The sequence below is a fragment of the Ruditapes philippinarum genome, unplaced genomic scaffold, assembly GCF_026571515.1.
Source record: "Ruditapes philippinarum isolate M1 unplaced genomic scaffold, ASM2657151v2 ctg3623_1_1_1_1, whole genome shotgun sequence".
NCBI lineage: Eukaryota > Metazoa > Mollusca > Bivalvia > Venerida > Veneridae > Ruditapes > Ruditapes philippinarum.
The window spans coordinates 146940-166452 of NW_026854089.1; the positions used below are offsets into that span (position 1 = coordinate 146940).

At 32.5% G+C, this 19513-nt stretch overlaps 1 protein-coding gene across 1 annotated transcript; it reads left to right on the top strand.

Moving 5' to 3' along the window:
- Positions 1-1614: 1614 nt before the first annotated feature.
- LOC132738887 (sialin-like) lies at positions 1615-18164 on the top strand. The gene is made up of 10 exons (XM_060726497.1): positions 1615-2186; positions 7414-7630; positions 8010-8229; positions 8701-8788; positions 9690-9785; positions 12985-13121; positions 15083-15232; positions 16228-16360; positions 16818-17059; positions 17611-18164. Exons 1-10 carry the CDS (start codon positions 2153-2155, stop codon positions 17854-17856), a joined length of 1563 nt encoding a protein of 520 aa, XP_060582480.1. The 5' UTR covers positions 1615-2152; the 3' UTR covers positions 17857-18164.
- Positions 18165-19513: the final 1349 nt, after the last annotated feature.

Consider the following 19513-nt stretch of genomic DNA (forward strand, 5'->3'; position numbering starts at 1 on the left):
CTTTTTTACGAAATAATAATTCGTAATTACGAAATATTAATTCGTTTTAACGAAATATTAATTCATTTTTACGAAATATTAATTCGTAATTACGAAAAATCAATTCGTTTTTACGAAATATTAATTCGTTTTTACGAAAGAATAATTCGTAATTACGAAATATTATTCGTAAAAACGAAAAATTTATTCGTAAAAACGAAATACTATTTCGTAATTACGAAATATTAATTCGTAAAAACGAAATGTTATTTCGTAATCACGAAATAATAATTCGTAAATACGAAATAATATTTGTAAAAACGAATAATTTTTTTCTAGGGTGTCAAAGATTTTTGGAAGTATTTATAAAGAAGGACTTAACACTAAGTTTCTGACTAAAAGTAAGGCATGTAAATTCAATATAAATAGGGTTTTTCTCCCCAAGTTTTACAACTTAACACTTGTGTACATTTGAATTAAAAATCATCGCCTGTCAATAGCGTTGCCGCCACAGCCGTGGTTGTACAGCGCTAGGAAAGTTTTGTTAAAATGTGGGTCCTGTGCTTCAAATCCATCGTTTTGTCGATGTTATTGAGTTTTGAAATCAAATATTATGTATTTAATGATCGCACGGTGCCCATACATAACTTGTAAAGAAATATACTTTTTTAATTTGATTAGATGAGTGAAAATCTGGAGCCCCCCCCCCCCCTTTTTAGTTTTACTAAATTAAATGTTTATGATGAAAAAAGTAATAATATAACATGTTACTTTTTAAAGAAACATGTCAGAAAATATTAATAGCCTCAACAATTAAAACGTTACTGATGGGAACATGTATTTCACAATGGGGAAAAAGGGTGCATATTTCGTAAAGACGAATTATTATCTCGTAATTACGAAATAACATTTCGTTTTTACGAATTAATATATCGTAATTACGAATAATATTTCGTAATTACGATTTAATATTTCGTAATTACAAGATAACATTTCGTTTTAACGAATTAATATTTCGAAATTACGAATTAATATTTCATAATTACGAAATAATGTTTCGTAAAAACGAATTAATATTTCGTAAAAACTATTGAATATTTCGAAATAAATGCCGGGAAAAATGTGTGGAAAATGTAACCTTAGAGGCTCCGTAGATATGCTTCGTGATAAAACGCTATATTATTCACTTCAAAAAGTTTCGCATACACCAAACCTCGGCTTTAAATTAAAACCGCGCTTAGATATGATGTTGTTGAAGCAGATGTGTTTAAAGATTTAATCTAAATTCATTGAGCTTTAACATAAATATTTTGGCAGGATAATTTCACCTAAAATAATCATTGCATAGTCTCTAATTTTATTTGCAGGTCCTTTTTTCTACTGCAGCATTTTATTGACACTATGTTATAAACGAACAAAAAATGTTATATCATTTGAATATTCTCGTACCTTATGATATAATATGTGATTATGAATAGACATAATTGTAATAAAGGAGAGAATAGAGCATTTGTTTATTTTTTTCTTTTTTTTAATGCATTGTGGTATAGCCAGTTTTAACTTTCATACCTGCTATATAAATCACTTCATATATACAAAGTTACTGATATTTTTTTGTAAAACTAACTGACTCAATCTGTCAATATGCCAGGATATTTGGTAAATTAGATAAAGTGATTTAATAGCTTTAAATTGACAAAAATCAAAATAATTTCATTATAAATGCTGCTGCAAATAGCTTGTCTAAAGAAAATGGCGGACTTTACAGACATCTTAGCGTGAAACTGATAACGGTCGCCGATTGGCTTATCTGTAAGAACCCTGCCAGCGTGATTGACAGGCGGCGTAATATCAATTGCTGAAGACTTTAAACTTACTTAAACTTTAAACTTTCCTAGCAGCTGTTCATTAGTATAAATAGAATAACATCCTGTTTCTCGTTGATATAAAATCTCTAGTATGTAACCATTGGACAGAAGTAGGTTGACGCTGATCTTTTTGTGTCGGTTATGAAAGGATTAATAAATTTGAAAGTTACATATGACATGACTAGTGTCTGATTGATTCTTTTCTTTATCTAGTTCAGTCACTGCTGTTAGAAAACTGTTAGAATAATTATTGCCATCATCTGAGATACCAGTGTACGTAACTGACCAAAATATTAAAAAATATCATGCAACTGGAAGGTGAAAACAAATCAAAGTCAGGTAATTGGATTTATTTTTATCTTTTAAACAACCTCTTTCCGAGTTACTGTCATAATGGTATGTTTTTCTTTTTGTTTCGTTTATTTAAAATAATTACGTCTTAGTGAAAAATACACCCTCTCACGGTTGACGAAAATGTATAAAAGGGACTCCAGCGTGGTTTTCTGACATTATTGGACTTGAAATAATTTTCCATTAAATGAAAAGATAACTTTATTTTATCCACATTTTATTTAATATTATATATTTATATATATATATATATACACACATATATATCATCTTGTCCATATCTTTTTGTTTTAAGTGTCCCATCTGATCTGTGTTATAAACTCAAATTAATTTGTAGTCTTTGGACGTCAGTGGAGGTCCTTTAAGAATCAATATTACACGAATTCTCTGAATATGTTGGATGTATTTGGCATGACTCGATATTTTATATGGATTTGTTATCCTTTAGCTATGTTTGATAAATGTATAACATGTGAATTATTTGTATCCTATTTTCATACAAAAACATGTTATTGTCTCATATAGTGAATCTAGGCGTCACCATTGTCATAAACTAATTAATTGTGTAACGTTAAATAAAGTGTAAAATAAAATAGAAAACACTCTACTTTACTAAAATAAACTATGATAAAGCTAATATTGTTATCAATTGTTGTAGTAATGTTATGGAATAATAAAAAAAAACACAATTATTTGATTGTATGTCTTAACTACTTGTCCGAGAGCTGAAATATAAGTTAAGAAATAGATTACTTAAACGATTGAGTATACGATAAATTCGAACTTTGCCACAGAAAAAGCAAGAACAAAATATGTCTTACATAGATAAGTAAGAGTAGCTGTACATGAACTTATCATTCAAATAGTAACACATATCAAATACTTCTATTTACTTATGCCATAAACAAGTCAAAATGACCTATATAAAATAAGAAATCATGATACCGTATAAAATGATATACATATACAAAAATATATACAACTACATGTATATTTTACGAAATAAAAACATCAAATTAAAATTAAATCTAATATTACAAATGTACTGAGCTAATGATGAAATGGTGTTACTTATACCTTTTGTAAACTCGGGATATTACGTCCGATATTTTTTGCCATTTTCGTTTCTAAAAACGTTATAAACTCCTATAATTGATATCATAAACTATAAGCAACCTAATATTATCATTTCTCTTTTGATTTTTTAACATCTTTTCCTAAAAATTATCTTTAAGTTATTAAACATGCAAATTAATTAGTCAAGAAAATTCATTGAGGTATGAAAATACATTCAATGGTTTTAATTTTAAACAAGAGGGCCAAGATGGCCCTAGATCGCTCACCTGACCAATCGAACCCATCAAAGCAATAGCTAAGGCAAGCATCCTGACCAAGTTTGACGACAATTGAGTCAAAATTGTGACCACTAGAGTGTAAACAAGGTTTATCCATATTTGGACAGTGTAACCTAGTTTTTTACCCCAGGTGACCCATATTCGGACTTGACCAAGAAATGATCAAAACAAACATGCAGACCAATTTCCAGGATAGTTAATAACAACACTAGCCATAAGAGTGTTAACAAGATATCTCTATTTTTAGCTCTGTGACCTAGTTTTTCATCAAAGATGACCCATGTTTGAACTCTTTCGAGCAATTCACCAGACAAGTATCCTGAGAAAGGTTGATGACAATTGAGTAAAACATGTTACTACCAGATTATTAACAAATTTTTCCATATTAAGGCGGTGTGACCTACTTTTTGACCCCAGGCAACCCATATTCAAACTTGACCTAGAAATCACCAAAACAAACTTTCAACCAATTTCAAGGATATTTTCTTTATAAAAACAGTAGCCACTAGAGTGTTAACAAGATGTTTCTATTTCTATCTCATGTGACCTGCTTTTACATCCAAAATGACCCATATTCGAAGCAATTACATAGACAAGCATCCTGAAAAAGTTTGAAGATGATTGAGGCAAAAATGTGACCACTAAAGTGTTTACAAGGATTCTCCATATTTGGGCGGTGTGTCCTAGTTTTTGACTCTAGGTGACACATATTCAAATTTGACCTAGAAATCATCAAAACAAACTTTCAGACCAATTTCCAGGATACTTGGATCAAAACAGTAGCAACTAGAGTGTTAACAAGATTTTTCTATTTTTAGCTCCGGTGACCTAGTTTCACATGCGATTTCGAACTCATCCGAGCAATTACCTAGACAAGCATCCTGACCAAGTTTGATGATAATTGAGTCGAAAATGTGACCACTAGAATGTTAACAAGGTTTTTCCATATTTGGGCTGTGAGACCTAGTTTTTCATCCAAGATGACCCATGTTCGAACTTGACTTAGAAATCATCAAAACAAACTTTCAGACCAATTTACAGGATATTTGGATCAAAACAGTAGCCACTAGAGTGTTAACAAGATTTTTCTATTTTTAGCTCCTGTGACCTAGTTTTTCATCCGAGATGACCAATGTTCGAACTCATCCAAGCTATCAACTAGACCAACATCCTGACCAAGTTTGATGATGATTGAGGCAAAATTGTGACCGCTAGAGTGTTAACAAGGTTTTTCTATTTTTAGCTCTTGGGACCTAGTTTTTCATCCGAGATGACTCATGTTCGAACTCATCCGAGCTATCAACTAGATAAGCATCCTGACCAAGTTTGATGATGATTGAGGCAAAAATGTGACCGCTGGAGTGTTAACAAGGTTTTTCTATTTTTAGCTTCGGTGACCTACTTTTTCATCTGAGATGACCCATGTTCGAACTCATGCAAGCTATCACCTAGACAAGCATCCTGACCAAGTTTGATGATTGAGGCAAAAATGTGACCGCTAGTGTGTTTACAAAGTTTTTCTATTTTTAGCTCCAGTGACCTACTTTTTCATCCGAGATGACCCATGTTCGAACTCATCCGAGCTATCACCTAGACAAGCATCCTGACCAAGTTTGATGATGATTTAGGCAAAAATGTGACCTCTAGCGTGTTAACAAAGTTTTTCTATTTTTAGCTCCAGTGACCTACTTTTTCATCCGAGATGACCCATGTTCGAACTCATCCGAGCTATCAACTAGATAAGCATCCTGACCAAGTTTGATGATGATTGAGGCAAAAATGCGACCGCTAGAGTGTTAACAACAAAATGTGAACGGACGAAACTAGTGTTAAGATGTTTTTATTTTAGCTCCTGTGACCTAGTTTTTCATCCGAGATGACCCATGTTTAAACTAATCTGACCCATTACCTAGACAAGAATCCTGACAAAGTTTGATGATTATTGAGGCAAAAATGAAACCAGTGACATAGTTTCCATATTTGGGGGATGTGACCTTATTTTTGACGTAAGGTGACCCTTATTTGAACATCAAACAACATTCGACCTAAAAATCATCAAAACAAACTTTCAGAACAATTTTCTGGATATTTGGATCAAAACAGTAGCCACTAGAGTGTCACTAGCTTTTCATTCGAGATGATCTATATTTTCATTCATCCGAGTAATCATCTAGACAAGTGTACATGTGGGCGCCCGTGGCCGAGTGGTTAAGGTCGTTGACTTCAAACCACTTGCCCCTCACCGCTGTGGGTTCGAAACCTGACAGGAACTTTGAATTTTCTTTCATCTGAGGAAAATATCCAGCTAGTTTACGGAACATCGGGGTGGTTTTACTATGCCTGAAACAATGCACGGAACGGCACCTGAGGTCTTCCTCTACCAGTATGTGTGGCGTTGCGTAAAGCCCAATAAAACAAACAAACAAATACCTAGACAAGCATCCTGACAAAGTTTGATGTCAACTGAGTCGAAAATGTGACCACTAGAGTTTTAATTAGGTTGTTTCATATTTGTAAGGTGTAACCTAGTTTTTGACCCCTGGCCCCGTGCTCATAGAGAAAAGATCAGGACCAGGATCAAGTGATCCTGATTTTATTTTCATTGTTTTATGTTACTAAAATTTATTGTTTTGCTAGAATTAAATAGTTAATATTCAAAATGTAATAAAATGCTAATTTGAAAAGAAATTAAACGATTTTGGGATAAAATTAACAAATAATAAAACAAATACAAAAATATTTGGATCAAAATAAGGATCAATTTTAGGATCGGGATCAATATTTGGATCAACTGTAAAATGCCCGTATCTTGTAAAATTAATAAATTTATTCTAAAATTTCATTAATTTGTTATTGCAAGGCCATTTTTTTCAAATTAATATTAGATATTTAATCTATGAGGATAAAAAATTAAGAATGTTAGAGTTTTTCAATCTGATCTTGATCCTGATCCTTAAATTTTTGTGAACACGGGGCCTGACGAATTTGCTTTAGAGGTCATCAATACAGACTTTCAAACCAATTTTCAGGATAGTTGGATCACAACAGTAGCCACTAGAGTGTTAACAAGTTTTTTTTCTTTTTCTAGCTCCTTTGACCTTGAATTTCCTCCGAGATGACCCATTTTCGAACTAATCCGAGCTATTACCAAGACAAGCATATTGACAAGAGTTGATGATGACTGAGGCAAAAATGTGACCACTAGAGTGTTAACGAACAAATGACGACGGACGAATGACGACGGACATTCAACGATCCTAAAAGCTCGCCCTGAGCAAGCTCATGTGAGCTTAAAATAAACAAAAAGGAAAAAAAACAATAACTTGTTGCAAAACCTCACAAACGAAAAAAAATCAACAACAGAAAACAACGATTTTCACATTCCGGCCCAGCTATAACAAGTATTTACCTCCGTATCATTTGATGAAAACCTACACCAATAACTCATGTGCAAAATTTCTGAATATTTGCTAACTCCGTTTTACCAGAATATTACGTTTTTAGCACAAAATGAACAGCGTTGCAATGCTTTGACCAGAAAACGGTCTAGGGATAGCACAAGATAAAATGATATTTTATTAATTCTGAGCGTATCTATTATATCTTCCAAATATTTTCAAGTTTTTGTGAACGAGTTGTTCGATGCCAGAATTTCAAATTTTATGTTGTAAGGCTTCTGGACATCAGTCGAGCTCCTTTGAAATAATAAACAATTGATAAAATACAATATTTTAGCACATATTTCTTACAAAAATATATATAAAAAATTACATTAGAGAACATCAATTAGGTTAACATAAGTTCACGACTAATAATATAGATTAATAACATTCTGATTATATTGATATGAACTATTTCAGGGTGCTTCTTGTGCTCGTGCCGTTTTTCTCTGATCATCATTGCATTTTTTGGATGCATGAATATGTACTCGTTGAGGGTAAACATGAGTGTGGCAATTGTTTGTATGACTGAGGACCACATACACAACAAGAGGAGCAGTAACACAAGCAAGATTGATTCAGCAAATACCTTTCAAGAAAATATAACAGAGAACATAGTTGATCAGGTTACTTTTAATAAACGATAAAGTCTTCAAACATTTTATATGATCGAATTTTTATCTCTTACATCCTGGGGTATAATGTACAGGTATTGATTAAAGAGAAAATGGAAGTGGGAAATTGGATTGCTTTAAGGGATTTCGTATATAAAATGGTAGGTGCACCTTTTTAGCACATTACCATCTGCAAAACACGAGGGCTCATTAAAAGCCAAAGCTAACAGGCAAAGGCATATAATGACCGAGGACTGCAGCCGATGCTTATTCATAAGCCCTATTTTTGGCTAATACAGCGTCATATTTTGTTTTGTTGTGCTTTTGTTTGGGGGTCGTTGGGTGTTGTTGGGGGTTTCGTTCATCTAAAAACGTGCTAATGCAATGACAATGGACATTTAGTTTAGGTACTGGAACTACCGGAGACGTCATAGGAGTAGGCTGTCTAGTTCTTCCTGTCCCCACCATTCCCACCCCTGATGGTTCAAGCAAATATGGCGGGAAACAATTACTTGGATGGTGTATGCTTCTTTGCGCTATTGCTACTATCATCACACCTTTTGCGGCAACATCAAATGTCATTTTGCTGATAGCTGTGCGTGGGTTTGCAGGACTTTGTCAGGTTAAACATCTTATAGCATATTACAAATCATTGTTTACCATGTCAATTGTTGGAACCTTAATAATATATGAAAGTTAAATACAAATGTGATGTTATCATCTACCATATAGCAGAGTGGAATTGCCGTGAGTTAATATTGTTCAAAGAGTTGTGTTTTGTTTGGGTTTTTTTTGTGTTTTTTTTTATTCAATTAAATCTATTTTTTGATAATTGCCTTGATGAAAATAAAGTTGAGGATCAGCTTTTTAAAAGTAATTGCGACAAAATCATTCTATGAAAGTATATGTTAAGAATAGTCCTTTTTGAAAGATGTTAAAATTAAAAAATAAAGCATATTAAGTATTGTAAATTGAACCATTTTTTGTTTGAATAATTTACGATTGATTGTGTACATTGTCATATCCATGTTTTGCTTTATCACGAACTAAAATATTATTGGCATAATATCATTTAGCATTACGATTACTACAGGGCGTTGCATTACCATGTATGCATAAATTGCTTTCCCTGTGGATCCCACCTTTACAACGAAGTAGAGCGGTTTCTTTTGTTTACGCTGGTAAACATTTTTTTCTTATTTTACCATTTTCCGATCATTTCTCAGTACTTATAACTTATTTTGTTGCTTAAAACTTTAAAGGCACGTAACCATTTCCAAACATAACAGATTCTCGTGACCACGCACCGTTTTTGTACTTTTTAAAATATGCAATTAAAAACAGCTTTGTGCAATACAACGGTTCCTAAACATTTCTATTAAAACATAAATGTTAAATGACATCGCGGTTTCACTTTCTTTGAAAATATGGCATAGCCAATGGTTTCTTTATTCACAATACAGTTAACAGAACGTGCAATTATCGATTAAGAGGTGCATTTTCTGCAAAAATAGCGCTAATGCAGGTTTTGCTCATGCTTAAATATCTGCAGAAGCCTACGCGGACATATTTAATACCCCGCCTGCGATCCTGGCATTTAATGGATGCAAATGTAAACGTTCGCAAAAGGGTGCATTTTGACTTTGTTTTATAAAGCTTTGTTACAATATTCTTTTATGATCAAAAGTTTACATATTTTTAATGAAGGTTCTGCCTAAATACCATTAAAAACTACGAACATAACGCTACAGGATTTTGTTGAAATGTTTTAACGTTAAATAGTTCTATAATAAGGATGCCCCATCCTAAACTTTTAAAGTATTTTAGTCAATGATTTCGAAAGACAAACATATAAATCACGTCTGGATCGATAACGTATTAGAAAAATGTTTACCTTGCTTTGCAGAACAAAAATCTCTTACTATCATTAAAAAATGCAATTGGTATATATGTGACACTACCGATAAAACCTGTTGGAATTACATATACAATAAACCATGTTTCTATAATACTCACCCGTACATGTAAAACGCAAAAATGATAAATCCCGCTCAAACATTAAGACAGATGGTATCTTTACAGGATTTCAATTTGGTATAATGGTTACGTTTCCATATAGTGGGGTGTTATGCGTTGATGGCTTTGATGGTGGATGGCCGAGTATATTCTATGTGTCAGGTAAATGGCTATTGTCTCTGTCTATAACCAATGCAAACCTGGGTTTTATGCATCAAATTTCATTCATATCACTCATAGTATATCAACTACAGTATAGGTATTAGAGCTTAACTGAACATTGCTGTAAGTCGGCATTTAAAAAATTTATGACAACATATCAGGTAATTATAATATTAATTAAGACTGGTATGTCCTATTATTTCCCAGTAAGTTCAATTTCAGAATTTTCATAAAACATGCTCATTATTAGAATAAGGTGTTTGAAATTACTGAGAGTATAAAACTCCCGCTGTGTCTGATTTAGCTTTGTCTTACATTTTGTTGACGTGTGTTTTAAATGAGGAAAAATAATTTAGAAATATCGATATCTAAGAAAATAACAATGTCATATAAGCTTTACATAAATAGTAGAGTAATATGGGGGCGGAAAATCATCGGTTAAAAGTTTCTCAAAACCGAATAATTGCCCTTTACCTACTGCAGACTTCACTTTACCGGAGATTTGCGCTTTACCGAATATTTGCCCTTTACCAAAGGTTTGCCCTTGACATACGTATTGCGACTGCGTTACATAGTAGATAATGTGACAAGATGTTTGTCATGCTTATCATAAATGAACCCAGATCTATTGGCACTAAACCTCTTGAACGTTAGAATATGTGAAAGGAACAGTCCGATACAGTGTAAGTGTCATTAACTCGATTAGCAAAAAAATCCCGAAAGTCTGATTCCCGTGTCAGATTAGTGCAATAAATTTCGGAGAGTCCCTTTATGTCCAAATTTAGTTATATCACCAGAGGAAATAAAATTCCTGAAAGTATGCGATAGTGCCAGAAACAGTCAATTGCACCGGTCTGGGACTGTTCCTTTAACCACTCTTACTTTCAGGAATTTTTGTGTTGGATTTATTCCGTATGACTTTGGCCGTATTCTGTCCCGCGTTGTTAGAGGATAACATAGAAGTACATCTTTGGTAAAGCGCAAATCTTCGGGGCAATGATCAGTTCGAGGCAATCATCGGTTAAGGACAAATCTTCGTTAAAGTGGAAATCTTTGTAAAACGATAATTTCTTTCCCCCACAGTATTCTACTAGAATGTACTAACCTACCTAATTGAGGCGTGACATCATGCCTATCGATGAGTCAACGGCGAATTCAAAATAACTTTACATTTTATCATTTTAATTTTAATATCGACGTTACCTGAATAATTAATAACCTTCGTTAAACAAATATCCTCAATTTATTCGTAACATTTAATTAATAAAGAGTGGGACAGTCTTTTAAGCTTACATCAGCTCGCTCAGGGTGAGCTTTTAGGATCGTTGAATGTCCGTCGTCCGTCCACATTTATTCGGCTACTGTTTTAATCCAAATATCCTAGTAATTGGTCTAAAAGTTTGTTTTGATAATTTCTAGGTAAAGTTTGAATATGGGTTAACTGGTTTTAAAAAGTAGGTGACACCGCCCAAATACTAAAAATCTTAAAAAACATTATTGTGGTAACATTTTTGACTCAATTTGAGGATGAAAAACTAGGTCACAGGAGCTAAAAATGGAAAAATCTGGTAAACACTCTAGTGGCTAGTGTTTTGATATAAATATCCTGGAAAATTGGTATGAAAGTTTGTTCTGATGATGTCTAGGTCAAGTTTGAATATGGAACATCGGGGGTCAAAAACTAGGTCACACCGCTCAAATATGGGAAAACCTTGTTTACACACAAGTGGTCACAATTTCGACTCAATTGTCATCAGACTTTGTCAGGATGCTTGTCTAGGTTGCTCGAATGAGTTAAATCATGGATCATGGCTGATAAAAAAACTAGGTCACATGAGCTAAAAATAGAAAAATCTTGTTAACACTCTACTGGCTACTGTTTTGATCCAAATATCCTGAAAATTGGTCCGAAAGTTTGTTTTGATGATTTCTCGGGTCAACTTTGAATATGGGTCACCTGGGTTGAAAACCGCGGTCACATCGCCCAAATATGGGAAAACCTTCCTAACATTCTAGTAGTTACATTTTTGTCATCAGACTTTGTCAGGATTCTTATCTAGGTAATTGCTCTAATAAGTTCTAACTTTAGTAATCTCGGTTAAAAGACCAGGTGACAGGAGTTAAAAATAGAAATAACATGTACATGGTTAACACTCTAGTGGCTACTGTTTTGATCCACATACCAGTAAATTGGTCTGAAAGTTTTTTGGGTTTGATTTCTAGTTCGTTCGTATGTCTGAGGTCAGAAACTAGGTCACGCCTTCCAAATATGGAAAAACCTTGTTAACACACTAGTGGTCACACTTTCAACTTTATTATCATAAAAAAACTTTGTCAAGTTATTTGTCAAGGTAATTGCTGGGATGAGTCCGAACACGGGTCATCTCGGATGAAAATCTAGGTCGGTCACCGGAGCTAAAAATATAAAAATATTGTTTACACTCTAGTGGCTTCTGTTTTGATACAAATCTGTTTGAAATTGATCTGAAAGTTTGTTATTGATGCTTTCTAGGTCAGTTTCAAATATGGGATACCGAGGGTCAAAAACTAGGTCACACCGCCCAAATATAGAAAAACCGTAAAAAAAACTCTAATGATCAAATTTTTGACTCAACTATAATCAATCTTTGTCAGGATGCTTTTCTAGGTAATTGCTTGGCTGAGTTTGAACATGTGTCATCTCGGAGGAAAAACTAGGTCACAGAAGCTTAAAATATAAAAATCTTGTTCACACTCTAGTGGCTACTGTTTTGATCAAAGTATCCTATAATTTGGCGTGAAAGTTTGTTTTGATTATTTCAAGGACAGGTTCAAATATGGGTCACCTGGGTTTTTAAACTAGGTCACACTGCTCAAATATTGAGAAACCTTGTTAACACTCTAGTACTCACATTTTTGACTCAACTGTCTTGAAACTTGGTCAGGATTCTTGTCTAGTTAATTGCTCGAATGAGTTTGAAGGGTTAAGTGAGCGAGGCTCTCTTATTATATTTAGGCAGTTGATATATTTTATGCTAAATGCTAGTACTTATCAGTTATTGGTCAATAACCAAAAAACTGTCGATTTAAGTGGTATTTTGGCTCCATTTGACAGTAAAAGAATGAGAATATGTCACTTTACTGATTGTTTCCTTTTTTTTACTTTTTTATTTAAGTTACTTCACTATAAGACTTTTGTTTAGAATATAATATCATTTAGGCTGCGTTGGAGTCATCTGGTTTGTTGCATGGATGTTTTGTGTGTTTGATTCACCCGTTCGTCATCCAAGAATTTCTGAACAAGAGAAAATTTACATCTTACAAAAACTTCAATCAGAAGTGGATATAAGAAAAACGGTAAGGTACGAGTGATGAATTAGAATAACCCTGAGATCTGGTAAATTTCAAGTTGATTTCATTAAATTTCTACCTGCGTAAAGTGTGATGTAATCTAATGGCATGAAGTACCGTCTCAGACCACCTTAGATACCCGTTGAGCCATTTCACAGTACGTTGAAATATTATTATACGCAAAAGTGCCTGAGACAAAAATTAATCTTGTTCAAAATTGTCCGGGGGTTGGGGGTAAACCCCCTTACAGGTCGTGGTAAAATTTCACGTTATTTGAACATTGGGTCACATAATTATTATCAAAATTAAACACTTTTACCCAAAAAGGATTTGAAGGATACATAAATAATTCAAAAAGAAAAATGGAAGGAAAAAATCCTTTTGTGTTTGAATCCTAGACCTACCATTTAAATTTAGTCGACATTAATTTTAGCCTATTTGAATACTATTTAAAACAGAGGCAATGCTTTAGGGGTTAGGTAATTTGCTTTTTGGGTTTTTTTTTTTTTTTTTTTTTTTTTTTCTTTCTTTCTTTTTTTCTTTAAAATCAGCTGAACACATGTATGCATAAGTTTCGACTTCTATCAAAAAGACTGTTTCAGTAATTATGCGAGTATATTATTTTTTGTCTCGACTTAAATAGATGCACCGAAAATCGTTTAATATGTACACGTTTTCCTATAAGCAATGACATAGGAGTGATTTGTATTTAAAATTTAGTTATCCAGGTATTATTCAGCGGTAATTTGTATTTTAAATACGGCGGTGTTATTGGAAAATCGTGTTTATCTACGGCACTTTATTTTCAATGAAAATTTAACATAAATTTACAGAAATCTTCGCTTACGACTAAAACTTTCCAAACAATACTTAATAATTAATTATACAGAGCTGGCACTCAGATCTGATGTATATGCAGAAAATATTTACACATGAACGACTGACATATAGGTAAATAAAGTAAAGTAGGGATATTTCTACGTCATCGGCAAAATTGGTTGTGAAAATTACGGTATTGGTTATGAGTTTGTACTTTTTTTTTCATCAAAAAAATCTTTTAACATTTTTATCATGTTTATTGTAATCATTGTATCAATGTCTATTAAAAAATCATGCATATTCTTGGTAGGAGATACGTGTAAACGTTCTTGTGTCTGCAGTCTTAATTCAATCGAGACTCGATTGTAAACGAACACTATAAAATTCACGTAGAAATTAAATTTAAATTTTCATTTTATGCCTGAGACAGTTTTCCCACGCGTGTTCGGTCATTAAAGTTACTGAGAATTAACAAAGGCTTAGCAAGGAGGGCTTACATTCTTACTCCCGAATGTCTGTGCATTTGAATAATTGTTAGGTTGCTGTATTTATCTGCTATAAATAACAATCCATTCTTTGGAACCGAAATATACATCATATTTATAATCACGACCAAATTAGCTTAATAAGAAGTTTTTTAATTGATGAAAATAGTCTTCATTCACATTTGTAATGTTTTAATAGAAAGATTTATCCAGTTTTAGTTAAACGCTTAATTATATGCTCCAGGTAAAACTTCTTATTTCAGAATTGATTGAATTAAATGTTTTCAGATAGTATCATAGTATCAAATTGATAACGTCTCCTAACATTGCATTGTTGTCTTTTCCTTTTGTTTTCGTTTAGTTGTTTTGTTTTTATTACTAGAACTAAGTCTTAAACAGTTGATTTACCACAATGTTAATAGAATTGATAACCCAAATCACATTGCAGCAATATAGGTCTCCGTCATTTTATACGCAGAATACTCAGAATACTCATGCGCGAAATATTACATTGTTGCTTTTATCGTTACGTAAACATGTCTGAATATGGTTTAACCCTGAGATAAATATAGCTTTAGGAAGAGAATTTTTCAAGCCAAATAATATGATATACCAATGTTTTTCCTTTAGCTTATGTTTGTTCAACTGACATCGATATTGCAGCCGACGACTACACCTTGGTCAAAGATATTGTCATCATGTTCTGTTTGGGCAATTATTGTTTCACAAGCATGTTCGGAATGGGGACTATATACTTTCATGACCAACATACCGAGTTATATGGAAGATGTTTTACAGTTTCAAATCAAAAACGTAATTATAAGTTTTATTAACTTTACCATTTTAATTATTTAAAATATAATTTATGCAATGTTCAATTGGGCAAATTCGGCTTAATACATAAGCAACTTCACAACTTTATTGTTATTGATGCCGGCATTGTCAATATTCTTTTTGGTAAATTAGCATTTTTGTTACAGTTCTTGTCACTTACTAAAACGAAATATTAAATCAATACAATAAAAACAATATTAATGATGATTTCAAAATGCTAATGCAATAAGTTAACAAAACTATTTTGAAAGCTAAAATTTCGAATCTTACGGTATTAAGGCTGGTTAAATAATCAGAATCTTTTGCATTCCAGCTTAATTGATGTTTATGAAATAAAAGTCAAATACTAGATCATAGATATAACATATCGTCACTTTAGTTCAATAACTGATTAACTCATATTCAATTACGAAGGACTAATTCCGTCAATGTACGAAGGTGATGATAAACAGTCATGTAGACATACAGGCTGAATGATTACTATATGCTGTTTTGAAACTTTGCATAATCATTTCACAATGGTATCCCAGGTTGATTTACTTTAAATGTTGCTGTGTTTATATCCGTTTACCAAGTTCAAATCAATTCGAGTGTACTGTTTTTATAATCTTTTATTTTTTTTTGTTACTAAAGCACATCTTTTCAAAGTTTATAAAGCTTTATAATGTGAAAAAATAATTTGTTGAATTTTGTAAGAGAGAATACATCCAAAATGTCTTCATGAAAGAAAAAAAAATAGAGAATGGCGCGTGTATGGAACTCTACTTAAAATAGCAACATAATATCTTAGTTCGTAACATTTTTTCTGTTTACGGACAATATTCATGTGTGTTAAATTACAAAAATTCTATGATACAACTACTTTCATGATTGACCGTAAGATTATGAAAGCAACATAAAAATATTTACCTTAAACTGATTATGTTTGTATAAGATAAAGCTTAATACCCTTTAAAATGTTTTACTTATAACAGACTGGATTCTTATCATCGCTACCATACCTTGGATTCTGGTTTGTTTCTAACATAACAGCACTCATCGCTGACTGTATTCAAAGACGAAAGTGCATGTCCAAAACACTTACACGAAAACTTTTGTCTGGCATTGGTGAGATCAGTTGATTTTCTCCTAGCAATTTCACAGTGTATTTCTTTCTCCAGATCTGAAACTTAAAGTAATTGTGTTTTGGCACAATGTAGAAAGTTAAGCTTAATCATGTGTGCCGAACACATGTACCTGTTTACCATATCCAGATGTTTTGATGGATTTACTTAATACTTCAGAGAATATATATATATATATTATGTATTTAAGAAGTATAGAATAATATTTGTACTAGGTTTTCTGACTTCTTATTTCTGCTTAGCAATTTGTACGAATCATTTAACATAATAATTTTCTTTTCGCCTTCTTGCAAAATCCCACACTGTATAGTGAATTATCATTAGGAATACTATAGACTATTTTCATGTAATGTTTACCATTTGATAACTTTAGAAATATTGTAAAATAAACTAGCTAGTGACGATTCCAAATGTTTTCACTTGTTTACTTGTACTTATAGGGAATATTCTACCGGCAATAAGTATAGCCATCATGGCAAACATTGCCGAAAATCCTGATCTTGCTGTGACACTTTTGACCATTGGTGTAGCCATATCCGGGATGCAGTTCGGAAGTGGTTATCTGGTAAATTCTGTAGAGGTAGCCCCCATGTACGCAGGCATTATCATGGCGTTTTCTAATAGCGCTGGCTCTCTGTGTGGTTTTCTGGCACCTTTTGTAATTGGATTCATAGTCGAAGACGTAAGGTTTATATAATTGTCTCAACATTAGTATCATTTACATGATGTTTATTCTGAAACGTTAAATGGCATACAAGATTTTTATTTTGCCTAATAAATAAAAAATGTTTTATTGGCATTCTTACCATAACGGAGACAATGAAAGCATACCATAACGGAGTCAAGGAAAGCTATAAATAGACAAAGTTTCTTTGTTTCTTTGCAAACAATGAAGCAATTTTTGTATGTATAAATTAGTGTAAAACGAACCCTTTCTTGAAAGTAAGAGCGATATTAGCCCTTAGCCGGCTGGGACAACCAGTTCTTCCCATGTGACCAATGCCAAACAAGATCAGGGGGAACGCCAAGTGTTTCTGATCATGGTCCGTACTGTTTGCTATTTAGTTTTATATTTTGAAAGTTTAATTGATAAATAATAATTGGTCATGCCCAGATGGAAAGATGGACAAGTCCATTTACAATATTTAGTATGGTCAGATATTGATATCTAATTTAAGAAACACAGCCAACTATTGATGGCGAGAATCACTTATATTATTATTGTTATTCTAGGGAACACAAGAACAATGGAAAACCGTATTTTATATAACGGCTGGAATTTATATATTTGGGTCAATATTTTTCGCTGTCTTTGCATCCGGTGAGGTACAGCCATGGGCATTGGAAGATGACTGTAATATGGAAATAGAAGTCACCAATGATAGAAAAAAGAAAGAAATAAACACAATGGAAAACAATAGTAATCATCAAATTGCGGTCGTTAGTATTGAAGCCAAAGCTGAAATAAATAAAGGGTGATATTTATTTATGACTGTTACTCTATTATTGGTTAAATTGTCAAAGAAAGGGTTAACAATCTATTGCTCTACTTCTTTGTTAATGTTTTGCTTTTGGTTTAAAAAAAATGATTTATTTTCTAGTAACCGTATTATATATGAAAACACGTTTTTTAAATCTATTTCTATAAACTTACACAAGTTTTACCGTTTGAGTTAAGTTACGTTGAAAATTTGCCATCTAATGTATATTTATCCATGATTTGATTTTAAAAGATGTGACAGAGAAGTTTTAATGATGAGTACAGAGATCTATCTTCTACTGTTCTACAGACTACCCAACTTGAGTTTTTAAAACAACATGAATAATTGAAAGTGAATTGATAATGATATCGTTCCATTATTTTTGTGTCCTTGCTATACTATATGTCACATTTATGAAAATAAAGTAAAATGAATATATCCCCAAAAAGTTGTTAAAATGTTTATAAATATTTTACCACTTTACCTCACTGTTAATTGGTCTCTTTCTAGTAATCTGATGCGTAACCCTCTATATGAGAATAAAATCATCAAAGCCTTGCGACGGGAAATGGACAACACTTTACAACTAGTGCCTAGTGCTTGTTAAAACCAAAATTTGGAGGACTTAAACTGAAATTATATATATTGCAAATAAGAACAATACATTTGAAATTCAAATAACTTTCACTACAGATAAAGCACACCATACATAATTGGTAGATGCAAAACACAAAAATAGAAAATAAGTTCTTTGTTGAAGCTGATGATCTTTATTTTAGCATAAAATTTGAAAGAAAATGTAAATACATGTAAACATAAAGATGAACTGTAATAGACAACCAAATGTGTGACTTACATCAAAGGATTTTTTAGTTTGGTTTTGGCGACAAGATTTTGGACAATTTATGAACAGCCACCTCATTTTCCTAATACGAGTATATAGCTAGTATATGCAGAGAAAATATGCAGAGAAACACCCGATAGAAATGTGACACAGAAACACACAATATGCAAAATAATAACAATGTTCTTGCAAACAAACCAAGCATAGACACACACACATATAAATGCCAACTGCCAAGCATGGACTTGAACTAGTTGGTAGATGAGCGCTGTTTAAAAGGCTTTTGCAGGGTCTTCCACAACCTAGTTGCTGAATTTCGATTTTAATTTATAAAATACCCTTAATTTTAAAAAAAAGTGGCATTGCTATACATACATTATTTCCGAGAATCATATTCAAGACCTTTTAAGGTGTCAAGAACGTTAAGACTGAGTCCCTGTTTATTTCATATTTTGAAAGTTTTTCGAATGATGCCTTAGTTTCATTTGTGAACTACCAGGCTATTGCACCATACTTTAGATTTAATACAAATGCTTGTTTTATGAGTAGTATTAAAGTTCAATATAAGATCCATCCAAAATTTACTGCCTCATTTTCACCAAATTAGTTTATGAAGCTAATTTATTGTTTTCTAGATTTTGATTACCTGAGAAATAGGATCTCTACATTTAAAGATTGGCGCATTGCCGAATGCATATTTATATAAATCGTTTTGATTTAAGATATTCAAATCTGCCAAAGCATAATTTGAAAATCACAATTAAAACTAGTGCTTATAAAAAGCTGTAACTGATTTCAATGTTTTATATAT

What these genes read in the sequence shown, in the direction of transcription:
- LOC132738887 (XM_060726497.1), top strand. Translation starts at nt 2,153, where the DNA reads ATGCAACTGGAAGGTGAAAACAAATCAAAGTCAG. An exon ending in GAGTATATTCTATGTGTCAG is followed by an intron (nt 9,786 to 12,984) that starts GTAAATGGCTAT and finishes AATATCATTTAG; the next exon opens with GCTGCGTTGGAGTCATCTGG. An exon ending in TACAGTTTCAAATCAAAAAC is followed by an intron (nt 15,233 to 16,227) that starts GTAATTATAAGT and finishes TACTTATAACAG; the next exon opens with ACTGGATTCTTATCATCGCT.